The 20,017-nt window shown below is 43.8% G+C and overlaps 1 protein-coding gene across 1 annotated transcript in view; it reads left to right on the plus strand.

Moving 5' to 3' along the window:
• Positions 1-20,017, plus strand: part of LOC144606604 (adhesion G protein-coupled receptor B2-like) — a 264,431-nt gene that overhangs the window by 34,638 nt on the left and 209,776 nt on the right. Inside the window, exon 2 of the mRNA XM_078422876.1 lies at positions 1,921-2,653. Within this exon, the coding sequence (XP_078279002.1) occupies positions 1,936-2,653 (718 nt within the window). The 5' untranslated portion in view covers positions 1,921-1,935. The remainder of the gene's footprint in view (positions 1-1,920; positions 2,654-20,017) is intronic.

A 20,017-nucleotide genomic window follows, 5' to 3' on the forward strand; every position in this document is an offset into this window, starting at 1 on the left:
TCAGCTGAAATAGTCTCACTAATGGTTTTCACAGCAATAGCTCTCGGAGGTATCTACTTTATAGACATGAAACCTTGTTGATTCCTGTATTGTAAATGTTATGCCATGCAGATAATTATAAACCATACAGATCAAAGAAAAAGAAGGATGTTGATAATCTTGGCTGTTGTGACAGATTATCGATGTACAGAACCCTTGGGTCTCTCAGTGAGTATTGGGATATTACACTCAGTCATTTTCTAGAGCCACACACTACCATCTTGCACTGTTAAGTATAGATAGCCATTCTTCAGCAGAGATGCCTACAGTATCATATACGGTTCTTGATATTGTATTTTCAGTTTCCAGGTGTCATTTACAAATTTGTCATATATTTAAGTATATTCAAAATGACTCTTCGTCATTTTGAATATACTTAAATATATGACAATTATTCAATACATATTATGAGTATAATGCTGAGAATTACAGCATTCAGCCATTAGAGATGAAGTGCAGTTTAAATTCAGCATTTGTTTCTAACTCACCTCTGGAAATTGATACATTCAGATGATGGAGTCTCTTTGGTCCATTGCTTCTAATCCTTACTTCTAATGCCAAGCTTACTGTCCGGAGATATGAAAGTGTCTTTAAAAGAACCTTTAAATTGTAGCTCATTGAGATAATGAATATACACAGATTTATTTGCATTACAACAAAGCCTCACTATAACGGATGACGGGGGGGAGATAATGTCTGTTATTACAGATTGTCTGCTACAACTGAGTAAGGGGGTAAATATGTACAGTACTAAAGAAAAAAACCAGCCAATAAACATACACTACACAATAAACAGTTAAGGACATAAAATACACAATATCTTGCAACAATACAGTATCACCATGGCAGAGTTGCTACCTTACAGCACCAGAGACCTGAGTTCGATCCTGGCCTCGGTGCTCCCTGTGACAGCGTGTCTTTCCTCTGGGTGCTTGGGTTTATGCCCATGTTGTGGAGACATGCAGGTTTGTGATTTTGTGGGCATCTATGGGTTGTGTCGGTTCTGTGGGTCACTCATGGAGCTGCTGTCTCGTTGCTCATGGGGCGCGGGTCCAATCCTGGCCTCGGTGCTCTCTGCGGCTGTGGGTTTCTTCTGGGTGCTCTGGTACGCTGGTTCTACCCCACATACTGTGAATTGTCCCTAGTGTGTGGGGTGGAGCTGCTGTGCCGAGGCACCCGGGGATGGAGTTGGGGGGTAGAGTTGAGGACAATATCTTTGTCTTTGCAATGAAAGATAAGACCACGACACGTGTTAAATGGGAACAAAGATAGAATCACTGCGGTAGTTCTATCTACACACTATGAATTGGCACTAGTGATCGCTTCTCAGCGTGCACTCAGTGTTTCCGTGCGATATCTCTAAACTGAATTAAACTAAAAGATTCAAAAATGAATTTAAATTGTATAATTCACCAAAGTATTCAAAATGCTTTTATTAGTACAGTAGTAAGGAAAGTAGAAGAAACAAAGCAACATCTATGTAGAGTACCTTCATCTCTAAAACTAAACTAAACCAAGAATCGCTCCATCCACCCAGTGGTAATTCCGTGAAACAACAAACTCGATCTACAACAGATTTGGTCCACTGTAACCAAAATCCTATACAAAGAAGTGCATTATTGCGAGGGTTTACTGTACTCTCTATTTTGAGATCGAAAAAAAACATTATCACTCTCACAGGACAAAATGATATATGATAAGGAATAATATTAGCGAAATGTTTAGGGTTTGTCAGAAATGCTTGTCTTTAAAAAAAAGATTGATAACAGGTATACTATTTTCATACATGATGGATAAGTAGCATTAATAGGATGTACGATGCAATAAAAGTATTAGTTAACATATTGTATAAATTTTAATATTCATTCCCTTTCATTTCAGGACACATGACATAGGATGAACACTGCTCATCGCCTGATATTATCTGTGTTGTTGTCCCTTGTTCTACTCACATTGGGGTTTGATGTCAGTGAAAACGTATGTTCCACATTGATATCTGGAATACTGTACAGATCATTCTCTCTTCAAGATACATTTCCAAAAGCTTTTTCTGGTTGTTCCTGGACTGTTGAAAACCCAGATCCAACAAAATATTCAATTTACTTAAAATTTCACAAAGAGAAACAGATTTGCTCCCGTATCTCTCTGATGGTACTGCAGTTGGATCACTACATTCCGAATCATACTTGCAGCACATTGGATTATATCGATTATGATGCTATTAACTTATGTGAAACAAGGAATTTATTTACATTTTTACAGTTTGATAAGGATTTTGTACAATTTTGTCTGACTTCAGAATCAGTTTTGAATGAACACCTAGGAAAAAATGTAATGGAATTTCAATTATTGGAGGTTATTTTACTGAATAATGAGAATTCCAGCCAGTTTGGCTGTGGAGTATTATGTCATTGGCTTGAGAACTGCTTGAGCAACAAGAATCGTCACGAACCATGTGGAATTAATTACTCAGGTTGTGGATGTCCCGACATGCATGAAAATGAGTCAGATTCAACCACGGTACTACCTTTCCTCAAGAATGAGTTTGTATCATCAAGATTACTTTCCAGGAATGTGAATGAGTTGAATGTTAAGAGTGGTGCAGCAAAAGTTGGTAAGTATGTTTTTATTTTGTGCAGCTTTCTGTGAAATAAATTCTATGGAATGAAAGAAATTCTGTGAAAAATGTTAATATATATTATTGTCTCTAATTTAATTGTTTAGAGAATAAATAAGAACGTGAGCATAGTGTATGGGCATCATTAAAATTTAACAATTACGGTACAAACTCTTATTCATTTCCCATAATTTGTGATCTTTTGCATAATTTACATTATGGTATCAAAGAAAAGAAGAGCAGCCTGTAAGAGTTAAGAATGAAACCAAAATCATATTATTGTGGATGTCATTTTATGGAGTTTATGTCATGGTACAGAGAAGAGTATGAAATTAAAAACATTTGCGATTACTAAATTACAGCTCATTGAGTGTAAACGGTCTGTATTCGTTTATTATGGTCATGTGCACCGAGATACAATGAAAAACTTCAGTGTTTCCAGTCAAATTGTACCATGCATGAGTACAATTATTTCATACACAAGTACAAGTAATGAAAAGAAAGAGAAAAATACCATATATATATATATATATATATGGCATTGCAGTTACAGAGAAAGTGCAAATTTAAAAAAGTGCAAGGTCTGGCAATGATGCAGTTTGGGAAATCAGGACTACAACTTAGCTTCTGGGAGGATTGTACACTAGTCTGAAAAATAGGGAAGAAATTGTTCTTTAATCTGGTGGTATGTGCTTTTAAGCTTCTGTATCTTCCGGGAGAGGAGAGGAGAGGAATGAGCAGGATGAAAATGGTCTTTGATTATGTTAGTTGCTTTTCCTAGGCTGAGTGGTATAGATGTGTGGGAACCTAGTTTTTGTGATTAATTTGGTTACATCTACAACACTGCAATTTCTTGTGGTCTTGGGCAGAACTGTTACCGAACAAAGGTGTTGTGAATCCCAAAAGGATGCTCCCTATGGTGCATCTGTAGATGCTGCTAAGAATCATTGGAGGCATGCTGAACTTCGAGTCAAGCGTGTCCTATTGTCATGTACGTCCCAAAACGGAACAATAAAATTATTTCTTGCAGCAGCACACAGATATGCAAACATAGTACTCTGTAAACACCATAATAAACAAAAAAAAGTCTGCTGAGGAAGTAGAGGCATTGGTGTGCGTTCTTGGCCTTAGCTTCAATACAGTTGGTCCAGGACAAATTGTTGATGATACACTTAGGAACTTGAAGAACACTGATGCTGAATGGGGCATATATACCACCTTGTTTTCTGAAGTGAATGACTTTGTATCACTGACATTAAGGGAAAAGTTGTTATCTTGACACTATGGTTACTAAGCTTCCTGTACTGGGCCTCGTCATTATTTTTGAGATTGGGCCCACTACAGTGGTGTCATCTGCAATCTTTTGAATCATTTACTGGAATCATTTACTAGGCTTGAGGCACCATAGGCTCCTGATCCTATTTGTGCTTACCCACCGAGAAACAGCTGTCACTCTAGATACCAATCTACTCATTTGAAGTAAAATCATCTACATCGTGCATTTCAGCCTTTTGATTCTGTTATAAATTCTCTAAATTGTCCATTGCTTTCGCAATTTACACACTTCTGTATCAAGCAGCAACACTAATGTACTTATTAAATTAGTGAGATACAACATTGAAGAATTGGTGACACTATCAAGATCTTAAATAAAAATCCGGAAGAGATATTTAGATAATGACAATTATTTAAGAAAGAAAAGACAAGTTGTTTTGAATTTTTTTTGCACTAAATATTTCTTGCTAGTTCATATTAGCTTTTGGGCATGTTTATTACACCTAGCCAAGGTCTCTTGGATCTTAAATTCATGCAGTTGCGTGTGCGAATCTTCTACTCACGAATATGGTGAAATTTAAATCAGAAATGATGTGATGTGAAAATTAAAAAAATCTTAAACTCAACTCAACCTGCCGGCTTCCGCAGCGATTGTTTTCGCAGCGTCCTCCCAATTAATTTTTCTTCTACCTTGTCCTTTTTTAGCCCCTTAAAACCTATGGACACTTTCTACAAATTGTTCTTATTTTTAGTTTACTTTAATTTTGAGATACTACTTTTATCCAAAACACTAGGGACAATTTACAGAAGCCAGATAACCTATAAACCTGCATGCCTTTAGAATGTGGGAGGAAACCGGAGCAGCCGGAGCAAACCCATGAGGTCATAGAGAGAACGTACCAACTTCATACAGACAGCACCCGGTAGTCAGGATCGAACCCGGGTCTCTGACACTGTAAGGCACCAACACTACTGCTGCCATCTGATTGACAAATCCTGCACTTGCACAGCTAAACTCCTAATGTTTAGATTTAGCATTACCCCTTCTCAACTAGGACTATCTGTGTATGGGCTTTAAAGGCTCTGCTGGATATACTTAATAAATTTCACACCCTCTATGCATTTTCACAATAAATGGATCCCATTTAGAATTCAAATCACCAATTATTTCCCAATTACTTTTGCACTTCTCTGTGATTTGCTCCACTATCTCCTGCTGATTATTCATCTCCTGCTGTAGTGTAAATCAGAAAAGTTAGTCCCTTTTTACTACTAAGGTTCAATCAAATGGCCTTGTGTGGAATCTTCAAGGATGTGCTTCCTCATTCTCATAGTAATAGACTGTTTGATGCATAATGCAATGCCACCTCCTCTTATACTGTTCCTTGTCCTATCTGAACATTATGAATCCTGCAGCAGTGACTTGCCCGATCTGTTCATCGTTGATCCACATCTCACCAATCGCAGCAATATCACAATTTCCATATGTTAATCCTTGCCTTTAGTTCATTAGCCCTACGTAAGAAATTTTGCATTAAAATAGATACACTCCAGCCTTACATTCCTTCCAGATGCATGGAAATGTAGTTTTCCTTTGTCCACTGTATGTCTGATTTCCCCTGCTGACTGAACTGACTTAGTTTTATTTGTATATTTGTCTGTTCCTTATGGCACCTCATCTTTTACATTGTCCCTCATCTCGTCCTTCTATTTCTTCTTGCGTATGGCATGCACAACCTAAAGTTGTAGGTTAAGGGTAGACATCCAAGCCAGGGCAGCATCAGTTGCTGGGCGGATGGCCTTGATGCCACCAGGAAAAGCCTCAGTGAGCAGTCATTCACGATGTGTGGGATGGTCTGGTCTCGATATCCACAGTCGCAAGCAGGGCTGTCTGTCATCCCCCACTTGTGCAGGCTGTTCTTGAGTGGAGGGTGCGGATCCTGTTCAGGGTTAGCCATTGCTTGCGATGGAGGTCAAATCCCGGTGGTTTCACTGTGGGGTCTGTGATGACCTCTCCGTTGTTGGTGTTTGTATCTTTCCAGGCTCTGCGCCACTCTGTCTTGGGATCAAGGTCTTCCAGGGATTCGGCTGAAGACCAGAAGGGTTTGCGGGGCTTCAGGTGCATGTTGGACAGATTGTTCAAGTCAGCATGGATGGGAAGGTCAGGGTTAGCCTCGATGGTGCACCAACCTTTCAACATCCTCTCCCTTCTGCGTATGCTGGGTGGGGCGATGTGAGAGAGGACAAGGAGGCACTGCAAAGGTATTGACTTAAGCGTCCTTGTGATGACCCGCATTGCAGAGTTAAGGACAGTGTCGACTCGTTTAGTGTGGCAGCTATTAGCTCAAGCTATTTAGCAAAACTTGGCTGTTGAGTAGACTATGGGGAAGTTTGCGGTACGGAGGGTGTGTGCATTGGATTCCCAGCTGTTGCCTGCAAGTTTCCTGATGATGTTGACCCTTGCTTTCAGTTTATCAGCCACCCTCTTCAGGTGTTCATGATAGGCGATGGTGCGGACCAAGGTGACTTTGAGGTACTTGTGGAATTCCTCATTCTTCACCGGCTTACCACAAAAGGACACGGAGCTTTGCATTGGCGAGCCGATTGCTGAGGTTAAAGGCAGTGACAGTTGTCTTCGATGGGTTGGGGCGAAGTCGCCAGAAGGTGAAGTACTCCTCCATCCCCTTCAAGTCTTGGGTTAGCACTCTGCTGATATCCTCAAGGACAGCTCCCTGGTAGGCAAGGGCAAGGACATCTACATATGCAAACTACCTGGATGTGGTAGTTGGCATGTCACTCACATAGATGATGAAGAGTAGGGGAGGTAGGACAGAGCCCTGGGGCCATCATTCAGGGTCCTGACAGAGCTGGTCTGGTTCCCAAGCGAGACCCTAAATCTACGGTTGCTGAGGATGGATGAGAGTTCACGCATGATGGTTGGGCACTTCAAGATTCTGGAAGTTTTCAGCAACAGACCATACCTCCACACGTGTCATAAGCTGATGACAGATCGATGAGAGCAACACCAGTTTTCAGGGCACATTGGAAGCCAGCCTCTATATTGGTAGTGAGGGCAAGGACTTGATCTGCGCAGTTTCTACCGGGTCTAAAGCCAGCTTGCTCTCTGGGCGGAACAGGCTCGACCAATGGAGAAATCCTAGTGTTCATGGACAAGAATGGACATTGCAATAGAAACAACTAACTGACCTGGTGTCACCATTATGCTTTAGCTCTTTGACTGGAGTATAATCGTACCACCACTTAGTTACTTGTGATGGGTAAAATTCTCTAAAATGCTTAGATGCCACTTTTTTGACACAGCAAGTTTACATGTATGTTTGGATGCTAGTTTTTGCATTCTCAACCGTTTGGATGATTTTTTTTTTAGTTTACAATCCATGTAAAAGTCTTTTATGTGAGACATGGCCCAGAAAAGCAGCAAGATTGAAAAGCAAATCTGCTTTTAACAAAACAATAAACGTCCTAATTCTGTGTCACCTTGCTCTGGCTTCTTGACTTAATCTTATCATTTTCAACTATTTCCAACAACTTTAGATTACAGTAACTTTCCATTTACTGCACACCACCTTTAAACAAGACATCTTTCAGTTTCTGTAATGTGATGATTGTTCAATGTGCCATATCGTTCTGGCCCAATCTCTGAAGACTATTATTATTTTATGCTCATATCCCATCATTTTACTCTTTCACAAGATCAGTGTCTCATTTATTGCACAATTAGTGTCTCATTTATTTAAGCACAATATTTTTTGTTACTTTAAAGAAGATGTGAAGATGCCTATCCCTGCAACCCGCAAGCTAAATGGTTCTTGAGCTCAATCTAAGGTATCACAAAATGCTGGAGTAACTCAGCAGGTCAGGCAGCATCTCGGAGAGAGGGAATGGGTGACGTTTCGGGTTGAGACCCTTCTTCAGACTCAGTCTGACGAAGGGTCTCGACCCGAAACGTCACCCATTCCCTCTCTCCTAGATGCTGCCTGACCAGCTGAGTTACTCCAGCATTTTGTGATACCTTCGATTAGTACCAGCATCTGCAGTTATTTTCCTACACTACTTGAGCTCAATCTTATACACTGAACCTCTCAATTTAAACAATCAGGACCATCAGACTCATCCCTTCACTTTTCAATAGTGACATGGAAAAACTTGGGGCAGGCTAGAGTTCAGTGATAAGACAAAGCCTATGCTGCTGTGGCTTCTGTCCATTCTTATTCACACACATGGAGGCCTTACACAAACAGGTTACCATAGGGGCAGTAAACATCAAGAGAAGTACGTTTTGGTGCTACAGGTTTACCTAAAACTTGTCAAGTGAATGTCATTCATGTTGTTTAACAAGCCAAAAGAAAAACTACCTAAGTCCCATCTTCATCACCAAATTTTAATGTGTTCTAAGATTCATTAAAGTCCAGTTTATAATATATGTAGTGAGAAGTTTATATGTAAGGCAGAATCTATTATATTACTAAAACTCTGTGTCGCAGTGATCTTGTTTGTTTGGCTGATGTTTGCAGGATAGTTGTTTGTTTGGCCGTTAACTGTATTTGTGCTCCCGTCACACGTAGTGCGACAATTTTAGTTTCATTCAAATTGGTCTTATATTTTTTAAGATAAAAGAGATTTTAAAGTTAAAAATTCACTTCATAAAGTGAAGCTTGGCAAGGTTCAGCGAGTGACGTCACAATGGGAGGGGGGGGCCACGACCAATGAGGGAGGGGGTGGGACCCGCCAGAGTGACGGCAGCGCCGGCCGGTGGGGTGGGGGGAGTGGAATTCTTTTAAAATATTCGCTCGAAAAAAATATACAAACGTCCGATTGGTCGCCACCCATTTTTTAAAAAAAACCTCCGATCCAGCTCGATGCCTGATTGGTCCGGGCCCCACGTGGTGGGGTCCACCCCCCGTTCTTCCCGCTGAAATAGACTGCACTCTCCTTCCAGCTGCCTTTCACTGAGCTGCCCAGCTCCTGCTTGTGTTTCCGCTGCTGTTGGACCCTTACAGATAAGGTTTTTTATATTTCCTTGGAAAAAAACACCTTTTTATTTAACGGAAGAATGATTTATTTTACTGATTAAAAAAAATTCAGCAAATGTGTTTTGATTTAGAGATCACGAGGGGACTGATAAGATTAATTTGATTTAAAGAGAGTTTTTCATTACAGAAATAGATGCTTTAAAAAAAAAAAGATAACTTTCCAATGAGGGGAGGGGTAGAATTTTCTCATTTAAAAAACAGTTTAGCTTAAAGAGGGAATTTTTAAATTTTTTAAATTTAATTCTTTCAAAAAGAAGTCCTTCAATAGCACTCATGTGGGGGGAGCGTCGCACATTGAAAAAAATAACGACCTTCCAATCCAGCTCGACGCCCGATTGGTCTGCGTCACACGTGGGGTGCGAGGGGGGAGGGAGGGATGGAGTTGGTGGGGGAGGGGGGATGGAGTGGGTGGGGGAGGGGGGTGGAGTGGGTGAGTGGGGAGCGGGGGTGGGGGGGGTGGAGTGGCAGGGAAAGGAGTGGGTGAGGGGGGAGGGGGTATGGAGTGGGGGGGGAGTGGGTGAGGGGGGTAGGGGAGGAGGAGGGGTGAGGGTTGGGAGAAGCAGTGGGGAAGGGAGGGGGAGTGGGGAGCGGGTGGGGGGAAGGAGTGTGGGAGGGAGGGGGGATGGAGTGGGTGAGTTGGATGGGGGCGGGAGGTTGGAGTGGGTAAGGGGGGAGGGAGGGGGGATTGAGTGGGTGAATGGGGGGATGGAGTGGCGGGGTGGGGAGGGGGGTTGGAGTGGGGGAGTGGAGGATTGAGTGTGTGAGGTAAGGGGAGGGGGGTGGAGTGGGTGAGTGGGGGTGGGAGACAGGGGGTGGAGTGGCTGAGGGAGGGGGGATGGAGTGGGGGAGTCGGGATGGAGTGGGTGAGGGGAGGTGGTGGGTGAGTAGGGGGGGATTGAGTGGGGTGAGGGGAGCTGGAGTGGGAGAGGGATGAGGGGGGAATTGAGTGGGGAAGGAGGGGGGAGGGGGGAGGAGTGGGGTGGGAGGGGAGGGGATGGAATGGGGTGGGAGGGGCTGGAGTGGGTTGGAAGGGGGGATGGAGTGGGGGGAGGGGGGTGGACTGGATGACTGGGGAGGTAGGAGGGGGGGTGGAGTGGCTGAAGGAGGCGGCGATGGCGTGGGTAAGGAGGCAGGGGGTGGAGTGGGTGAGTGGGGGGTAGGAGAGGGGGGTGGAGTGGCTGAGGGTGGGGGGATGGAGCGGGTGAGGAGGCAAGGGGGCTGGAGTGGGGTGAGGGGTGATGGAGTGGGGGAGGGGGGATGGAGGGGTGAGTGAGATGGAGGGGTGAGGCGGATGGAGGGGTGAGGGGGATTGATGGGGGAGCGGGATGGAGTGGGTGAGTGGGGGGGAGGGGATGGAGTGGGTGTGGGGGGGGAGGGGATGGAGTGGGTGAGTGGGGGGGGAAGGAGGGATGGAGTGGGTCAGTGGGGGGAGGAGTGCGTCAGTGGTGGGAGGAGGGGGGGATGGAGTGGGTCAGTAGGGAGGGTTGAGGAGGGAATGGGGGTTGAGGGGGGATGGAGTGGGTGAGTAGGGGAGGGAGGGAGTGAGGGAGGGGAGGGTGCTACACCAATGTGGGAGAGGGATCTGCGCATGTGCGGTTGGGAGAGGGCTGCCATTTTGTGTTCAGCTCTGGCGCGTCTGCAGTTGGGGGATGGTTGCCATTGTGTTCAGTTCCAACCACACGCTCGACGCCCGATTGGTCCGGGTCCGGCGTGGGGGGAGCGCCGGCGCTCCCCGTTCTGATTGGTCACCGGCGCATCCTGATTTGCTCCTGCCGCTCACCACCCACGTGGGGTCCATTGATTGGCTATGACCTCTTGCTCGAAGCCCGATTGGTCCGGGTCCCCACGTGGGTTCACAATGTAACAAAATGGACATATGAAAAGGTACTGGTAGAACTCAGTGGGTCAGGAAGTATGTATGGAGGGAATGGACAGGTGGCTCTTAGGGTTTGGACCCTTCTTCAGGCTAGTTGGAGTAGAGGGGAAGAGAGCTAGATAAGAGGTGGAAGCGGGAGAAAGCCTCTCAAGGGGTAGGCATCCTTCGAAAATGCCACTCTGATCCATGCTAACAGCAGACTGGCCAGGAGGAGCTGAAGCCTAGCACCATTGGCAGCGCCTGCCTGCCACAAAACGCCGGCACCCTGGCCAGAGCTCTGGACTGCGCAGAGGTCACAGTCAGAGGAGCAACAGCTGCTTCTGGTTAGCTGGGATTAGATTAACTCATCTGCACCTCATCAACCCTACTCAGTAAACTAACGCACTTCCAGACAGCCGCAAGGGAAAAAAACAGGGTGCCACTCTTTTCAGTGCTGCCCTTTGTAGATGACAGAGGACAGTGCTCCCAAACAGAGGGCAAGCCCGAGACCGCCAGCATCCTCTTCTCATCCTCCTCTTCGAGGCAGGACTGAGCTGCATTGGACAAGCCTGAGACTGTTAGGCCTCCTCACCTCCCCACAGACGACAAGGGACTTCACCACCACACGACGAGCAAGGCTGAGACCGCCAGTCTCCCCTTTGAGGCAAGACTGAGCCCCTGGACATGCCTAGGGCCACTAGCATCTCCCTTTCAAGGCAAGACTGAGCTCCCGGGCCAAGTCTGAGACTGCCAACAGTTCCTTGCCTGCCCATAGCTGATGAGGGATGACGCCACACATGGAGAGCAAGACTCAACAGCCGGGACAAGACTGAGACCGCAAGCGCTTCCTCACCTGTCAAAAGATGACAAGGGACTGCGCCCCAACATGGTGAGCAAAACTGAGCCACCAGGAGCCTGAGATCGCCAGACCTTCCCTTTCAAAGCGAGACTGTGCCACCAGGACATGCCCCCTCACCTGCCAAGGGAGTAAGGAACTGCAGTATAAGAAAATAACTGCAGATGCTGGTACAAATCGATTTATTCACAAAATGCTGGAGTAACTCAGCAGGTCGGGCAGCATCTCGGGAGAGAAGGAATGGGTGACGTTTTGGGTCGAGACCCTTCTTCAGTAAGGAACTGCACCCTCTCTCGGAGAATAAGACTGCGCCACTGGGACAAGCCAGTGACTGCTGGTTCCTACTTTTTGAGGCATGACTGAGCTACCGGGATGTCCGACACGACCAGCACCTCACATGTCCATAGAAGATGAGGGACTGTGCTCCCACAAAGTGAGCAAGACTGAGCTGCCAAGACAAGCTTGAGACTGCCAGGTCATCTTCTTCAAGACTAAGACTGAGCAGCTGGGACAAGTCCAAGACTGCCAGCATCTCCTCACCTACCGACAAACGTCAAAGGACAGGCCCCTACACAGAGTGCAAATCTGAGCCACCGGGACAAGCCTGAGAACGCCAGTATCTCTTCACCTAACAACAGTTGACAAGCAATTGCGCCCTCACATGGAGAGCACAACCGAGCTGCTGGGACAAACTCAAGACTGCCTCTGCTTCCCTTTCAACACAAGACTGAGCTGCTGAGAAAAGCCCAAAACCACCATAGTCTCTTCTTAGAGCAAGACTAAGCCATCGGGACAAGCCTGAGTGCCAGCACCTCCTCATCTTCCCATAGACAGGGGACTGTGCCTCCACATGGAAAGTAAGACTTTGCCGTTGGGACTACCTTGAGACTGCTAGCACCCCCTCTTCAAGGCAAGACTAAGCTGCCAGCACGGGTGCTTATCTTTGCCGTGGCACCTTCCAGGTGTTGTTTGAATGACAGCGTTCTGTCAAGCTTCACTCCGAGGTACGTGGGGGCGGGCTGGGATGTAACCGGGCGTTATCCACCATGACGTTCATCTCACGAGTCGCTTCCCTGTTGTTAACATGGAACATTGAGGATGTTGCAGACCGCAAATGCCATTCCTCCCCAGGCCAGGCGGCACCATCAAATGCCACCAACTGTCGAGGTTTAGCGCTACTGCAGCTCAACGTTGAAGGCCTTACCACTGCCAAGCTCAACGTCATCGAACAGATTGCCATAAAAAAAAAAGAAATATCACCTGTCGGCTGTTCTCTCCACAGATGCTGCCTGGCTCATTGAGTTCCTCCAACAATTAATTGCTCAGGAATTGTTGATGAATGTTTGAACCGTCATTACAATACAAATAAATTAATATCTTATATTTATAATACTCTTTTAGATACCGACATTCCGTCTTCAGAATCACATAGACGAGCATGGGAGGACGAATTGGCTCAACCCATAATGCAAGACATATGGGACGAAAGCTTCCAACACATACATCAATGCTCGTTAAATACTAGATACTCCTTAATACAATTTAAAATACTACACGGACTACACTATTCGAAGACAAAATTAAACAGGATCTTTCCAAGTATTTCCCCTATTTGTGATAAATGTCAATTTCAAGAAGCCAATTTAACTCATACTTTTGTGACTTGTACAAATATGCAAAAAATTTTGATCGATATTTTAAAAACTATTTCCAAAGTTATCGATAACCAACTGGACTTAGATCCAAAATTTATAATATTAGGAGTATCAGATCACATTACAAACTTTACGATAAGTCAGAGACATTTTCTTGACTACAGTTTAATAACTGTGAAAAAATTAATACTTAAATTTTGGAAAAAACCATTAACCCCACAATTAAAATGTGGATTACGGAAATGACCGAGACCTTGCATTTGGAAAAAATAAGGTTTGTCTTAATTGACAAACCGGATCAATTTTTTAAAATTTGAATTGAAGTTTTTAAAAAGTAAATGGGTTTGACACAAAACTAAAATTTAAAACTAAAGTTAAAACTTGAGTTTAGGGTTGGATGTACAACCATACTCATCATCTCCCGGATCTATCCCTATAACCTTTATATTTGTAATTCTCTTTCTTCCTTCCAAATAAAAATAAAAATAAAATATATAACAATTAATTGCTCAAGAATACAGCATCTGTAGTTTCTTGTAATACGACATTATGTGACTACCATAATCAATAGGTTCATAGTACATCCATGTATTTAGGGGATGCTGCAAAGGCAGGATGTCGTCTGAGACTGGGGAGCCATACAGTGCATTCAGAAAGTATTCAGACCTCTTCACTTTTTCCACATTTTGTCACGTTACAGCCTTATTTTAAAATGGTTAAATTCATTTTTTATCATTAATCTACACACAATACCCATAATAAAAAACGAAAACAGGTGTTTAGAAATTTTTGCAAAGTAATTAAAAATAAATAACTGAAATATCACATTTACATAAGTATTCAGACCCTTTACTCAGTACTTTGTTGAGGAACCTTTTGCGGCGATTACAGCCTCAGGTCTTCTTGGGTATGTCACCACAAGCTTGGCACACCTGTATTTGGGTAATTTATCCCATTCTTCCCTGCCGATCCTCTCAAACTCTGTCAGGTTGGATGGGAACGTCGATGCACAGCTATTTTCAGGTCCCTCCAGAGATGTTCGATCGGGATCTGGCTGGGCCACTCAAGGACATTCACAGACTTGTCAGGAAGTCACTACTGCGTTGTCTTGGCTGTGTGCTTAGGGTCGTTTTCCTGTTGGAGGGTGAAGCTTCCTGTTGGAGGGTGAGGGTGAGGACCTCCGCCCCAGTCTGAGGTCCAGAACGCTCTGCGGCAGGTTTTCATCAAGGATCTCTCTGTACTTTGCTCCGTTCATCTTTCCCTCGATCCTGACTAATCTCCCAGTTCCTGTTGCTGAAAAACATCCGCACAGCATGATACTGCCCACCACCATGCTTCATCGTTGGTATGGTATTGGCCAGGTGATGAGCGGTGCCTGGTTTCCTCCAGATATCACGCATTCAGGCCAAAGAGTTCAATATTGGTTTCATCAGACCAGAGAATCTTATTTCTCGTGGTCTGAGAGTTCTTTAGGTGCCTTTTGGCAAACTCCAAGCGGGCTGTCATGTGCCTTTTACTGAGGAGTGGCTTCCGTCTGGCCACTCTACCATAACGGCCTGATTGGTGGAGTGCTGCAGATATAGTTGACCTTCTGGAAGGTTCTGCCATCTTCACAGAGGAACTCTGGAGCTCTGTCAGTTACCATCGGGTTCTTGGTCACCTCCCTGACCAAGGCCCTTCTCCCCCGATTGCTCAGTTTGGCCGGGCTCTATGAAGAGTCCTGGTGGTTCCAAAGTTCTTCCATTTAAGAATGACGGAGGCCACTGTGCTCTTCGGGATCTGCAATGCTGCAGAAATTGTTTTATACCCTTTCCCAGATCTGTATCTCGACACAATCCTGTTTCGAAGGTTTACGGATAATTATTTCATCTTCACGGCTTGGGATTTGCTCTGACATGCACTGTCAACTGTGGAACCTTATATAGACAGGTGTATGCCTTTCCAAATCATGTACAATCAATTTAATTTACCACTGGTGGACTTCAATCAAGTTGTAGAAACATCTCAAGGATAATCAATGGAAACAGGATGAACCTAAGCTCAATTTTGAGTGTCATAGCAAAGGGCCTGAATACTTATGTAAATGTGATATTTCAGTTTTGTTTTTTTAATTACTTTGCAAAAATTTCTAAACACCTGTTTTCGCTTCATCCTATTGTGTGTAGATTGATGATAGAAAAAATAAATTTAATCCATTTTTAAATAAGGCTTTAACGTAACAAAATGTAGATGAAGTGAAGGGGTCTGAATACTTTCTGAATGCACTGTTTGTGAGAAATATAAATGCTGAGTACATTAATCACCTTCATGTTCTCTTTTGGCATTGTGTGCATTCTCGATCAGTTTCATATTACTCTTGGTCCTTTGCAGACCAAATTGACAACATATGAGGCGAAGGATATCCCATTATTACGCAGGCAGATCTATGTTGTGAAGACATGTTCATGACACAGATCTACTCATTGGAAAGGCATGCTTGAAGCTTAAAGATGTGGTCATTCTTTCGAGGGACTTTTACTTTTATTTCATCTGACATCAGTCCTCTTGCTAGAATTGAACATTTCCACACTCTCTCCATTATTATGTAGAATCATAGACATACGTGGCTAATTACTGAAGTAAGCATTCCTCCGGTTTTGGATTTTAGTTCTACTGAGCTAAGATTAACATAGCGAACTTGCATCTCTCTATATAGATTCTGAACAATAGCTTCATCACTGGATTGTATTCCTCTTTGCATGAGTAACAAGAGCTTATGAGAAAGTGATGAAGAGCATAGAAAGTAAGGGCCAGGTGCTGTTTAAATTTACATGTGCTTGAAGTGCGATGATTTGGAGTATCTCAGCAAGGCAGAGGAAATGGTAAAGTTTCCTGGGCACTTAAAGCACAAGATGTAGTTCAATCAGCAAATGCACTCTCTATATCTGGCTTGATTAGATCATTGACTTTCTTCTGACTTTACAACCAAGATCTGGCACGACTTACCTCCCAACTTGGCTGTAAAGTAATCATCTAATTTCTGCACAACAACTTTAAATATGGCATTTTCTGAAATTATTGCTGAATGTAACTAGGAATGGAATATGCCCCTTTTGCTCCTTGTTATACCCAGTAATAATTTCAGCAGTAGCTCAGCAAGTCAGGCAGCATCTCAGGAGAACGTGGATAGGTGACATTTTGGGCCGAGAATGTCGGGGGAGAGGGGAGGTGGGGGGGGGGAGGGAGTTAGAAGCCAGGAGGGCAGCACAAAATTTGGTAGGTAATAGGCTGACACAGGTTAGGAGGGTTATTTGATATTTGATGGCAGATAGTTGGACAAAGGCGAGATGAAAAGATAGAAGGTGTGAGACAAAAGGTTTGAAAAAATGTGAAATGTGAAGCTAGAGGAAGGGATGTAGGTGAGACGGGGAGGGGAGAAATTGGTGTGAGTCCTAGTGGGATACGGGAAGCGGGTGGGGGATATTACATGGGGGAAGAAGGGAGATGGGGAGGGCTACGTAGATACCTAAAACAGGAGAATTACATGTTCAAACCAATGGGTTGTAAGCTACCCAAACGGAATATGAGGTGTTGTTCCTTCAGTTTGTGTGCGGTCTCACTCCAGCAATGGAGGAGGCCCAGGACAGAAAGGTCAGTATGGGAATGCGAAGAGGAGTTAAAATGGATAGCAACCGGGAGAACCAGCTGACCTTGGCGGACCAGGCGAAACGATGGCTGAGTCTACACTTGGTCTCTTCAATGTACCGGAGGCCACATCGAGAACTTCAGTTGCAGTAGATAAGTTTAGATGAGGTGCATGTGAACCTCTGTCCCACAAAGGACTGCTGGTGCCCCTGGATTGAGGTGAGGGGGAGACATAGGATATTTTGTAAACCATAATCTGCAGTATCATGTTTCTAATAATTTGGGGAAATGCCTTATTTCCAGACATTATGCAGAAATTGGATGATTAATGGCAGGTAGTCATTGAATTTTATTGTAGTCATTGGATTGCGTGCTTCCCAGGTTCTATGCTGATCAGTTCTAATTTCTATGTGCTTACTATGGTGCTTAATATATTGTGGCCTGAAGAATGAATGAATGAATGAATGAAAAATAAGTTTATTGGCCAAGTATATGCATATACAAGGAATGTGCCTTGGTGTTCCGCTCACAAATGACAACACAAACATACAGTTAACAATTAAGAATAAAGCATAACCACATCAAAACAATAAGGATACAACATTACGGTCTAAACATATGGGTGAAAATAAACCAGAGCAAAAAAGATATTACAGACTTTGGTTATTGAGTAGAACTACTACTTGTGGAAAAAAAGCTGTTTTTATGTCTGGCTATGGCTGCTTTGACAGTCTGGAGTTGCCTTCCAGAGGGAAGTGCTTCAAAGAGTTTGTGGCCAGGGTGAGAGGGGTCAGAGATGATCTTGCCCGCTCGCTTCCTGGCCCTTGCAGTGTACAACGTCAATGGGGGGGAAGGTTGCAGCCAACAACCTTCTCAGCTGATCGAACGATCCCCCGTTGCAGCTTCCGGATGTCGTGCTTGGTGGCTGAGCCAAACCAGACCATGATGGAGAAGGTGAGGACGGACTCAATGATTGCAGTATAGAATTGGACCATCATTGCCTGTGGCAGATTGTGTTTCCTCAGTTGCCGCAGGAAGTACATCCTCTGTTGGGCCTTTTTGACTGCGGAGTCGATGGTGGCCTCCCATTAAAGGACCCTGGAGATGATGGTTTAAAGGAACTTAAATTCTTGTCCCAACCTGAAAAGTCACCTGTCCATGTTCTCCAGAAATGCTACCTGATTTGCTGAGTTAAGGACATGTCCCACATCCGCGATTTTTAAGGCGACTGCCGACGACTGTCAAAGACGTATCGCTGATAAACTTTCGATTTTTTTAACCCTACGACAATGTCTATGACCCCCCCCACGACAATGCCTGCGACAAGCTACGACAACCTACCACCTAGGCGACGGCAAACTGCCGACAATCGGCGACCCAGTCGTTGTGACTTAGGACGTCTACCTATGACAGCAACTACAACAAGTTACGACAACCGAAGTCAACCTACCTCCACCCTCGACAAGCTACGACCCTGTCAGGTCACAACTGATGACAACGGGGATAGCCATTTCATGTAATTTTGCCGCAAAAATGGGTTTGGGTAGGGTCTCCGATCATTCAGCATCATGACTGCCAGGAAGCAACATATGATGGCATTGCTCTTACATCAAATGCTGCTTGCAGTGGCCCTCATGCTTAAAATTCTGCAAGACAGAAGGACAAGAGGAATGGGGAAGAAGTCCAAGAAGAGGTCTGTGTGGTTGAAGCCCTTGTCCCTGAAGAGACCCAAAGCAGTGTAATGTTAAAATAAATGAAAAGTGTTCGCTTTTCAATGCAGTGCAATGCTTGTGTTTCGTGTTTGTTTTATTGGTCAAAATAAATGAAATTAAAATATTTGAAAGAGATGCCATGAAAAGCTACTCTGAAAATACAATAACTTCAAACATCAATCTTTGGTCAAAATGTTCAAAATTTACTTTATTCAAACAAACAAAATTCTTATAAAAGGTGGATCAGCACCGGCAACAATCAAAGTCACCTGGCTACAACCTGGTGACAACCTATGACAGTGCCCACGACAGGATACGACAAGCTACGATCATTGGCGTCAAGCCAGCTGTCGCCGAAAATTTTCGAGCAGAGAGAAATTTCCGCGACGACCCGAGAACAGCTACGACTCATTGGAGACAACTTACGACCATGCCCGCGACACACTGGCGACCGTGCAGCGACAGCCTAGTCGCCGGCAGTCTCCTTAAAAATCGCCGAAGTGGGACAGGCCCTTTACTCCACAATTTTGTGTCTTTTAATGTGGTTGTACATTCCTTTGGAAACACGAAAACCCAAAAGTCAAAATTAATTGGCAAACTTGAGTTGAAATCTAACCTGATCAATTGACTTCTGCTTTTCTCATGGAATTCCAATTAGGAACTAAAGCAGTGATGAGATGATCTTGACAAATATCACAGTAACTTTAGAGATAATTACATTGAAAATGCACACTCTGCTTGCTCTTTGATCTGAGGTAGGCAATCACCAGTATTAGAATTTATATTCACATCATTCGAGGGGATTTAGCAGATTGAAAACATCATTGATGTGGACAATAATAAAAAATAATTAGATTAGTTTAAGATCAATCAAGCTAACAACATTCATTTGAAACAGTCAATTATGAAGCTAAATCTGAAATATAGTGGCATTGGATAAATGCCAAATTTATTTTAAGACAATCTTTTAACATAAAACTGAGATTCGCTGAGTAAAAACAGAAACCATTGGAGATACTCAGCAGAGAGGCAGCACTTGTGTGGAAAGGAGCAGTTAATGTTTCAGGTCAATGACTGGAGAACTGAAGAAGTAAAAAAAAACTTTTAACTAGCACAAATAGTGAGATGGCGAGATTAATGGCGCCATCTCACAATGGGAAAATTAAATGTAAAGTCTGTGATGGATGGAGACCAAGATTGTCAAGATGACTCAATTGATTTTGATGGCACTCAATGAATCATAATGGAGGAGAAATAAAGGGATATCAAAAGAGCATTGGAGAGAAAGAAACAAATAACATGCTTGAACTGAAATGCAAAACACAATTTG

This window comes from Rhinoraja longicauda, chromosome 27 (assembly GCF_053455715.1).
Source record: "Rhinoraja longicauda isolate Sanriku21f chromosome 27, sRhiLon1.1, whole genome shotgun sequence".
Classification (NCBI taxonomy): Eukaryota; Metazoa; Chordata; class Chondrichthyes; order Rajiformes; family Arhynchobatidae; genus Rhinoraja; species Rhinoraja longicauda.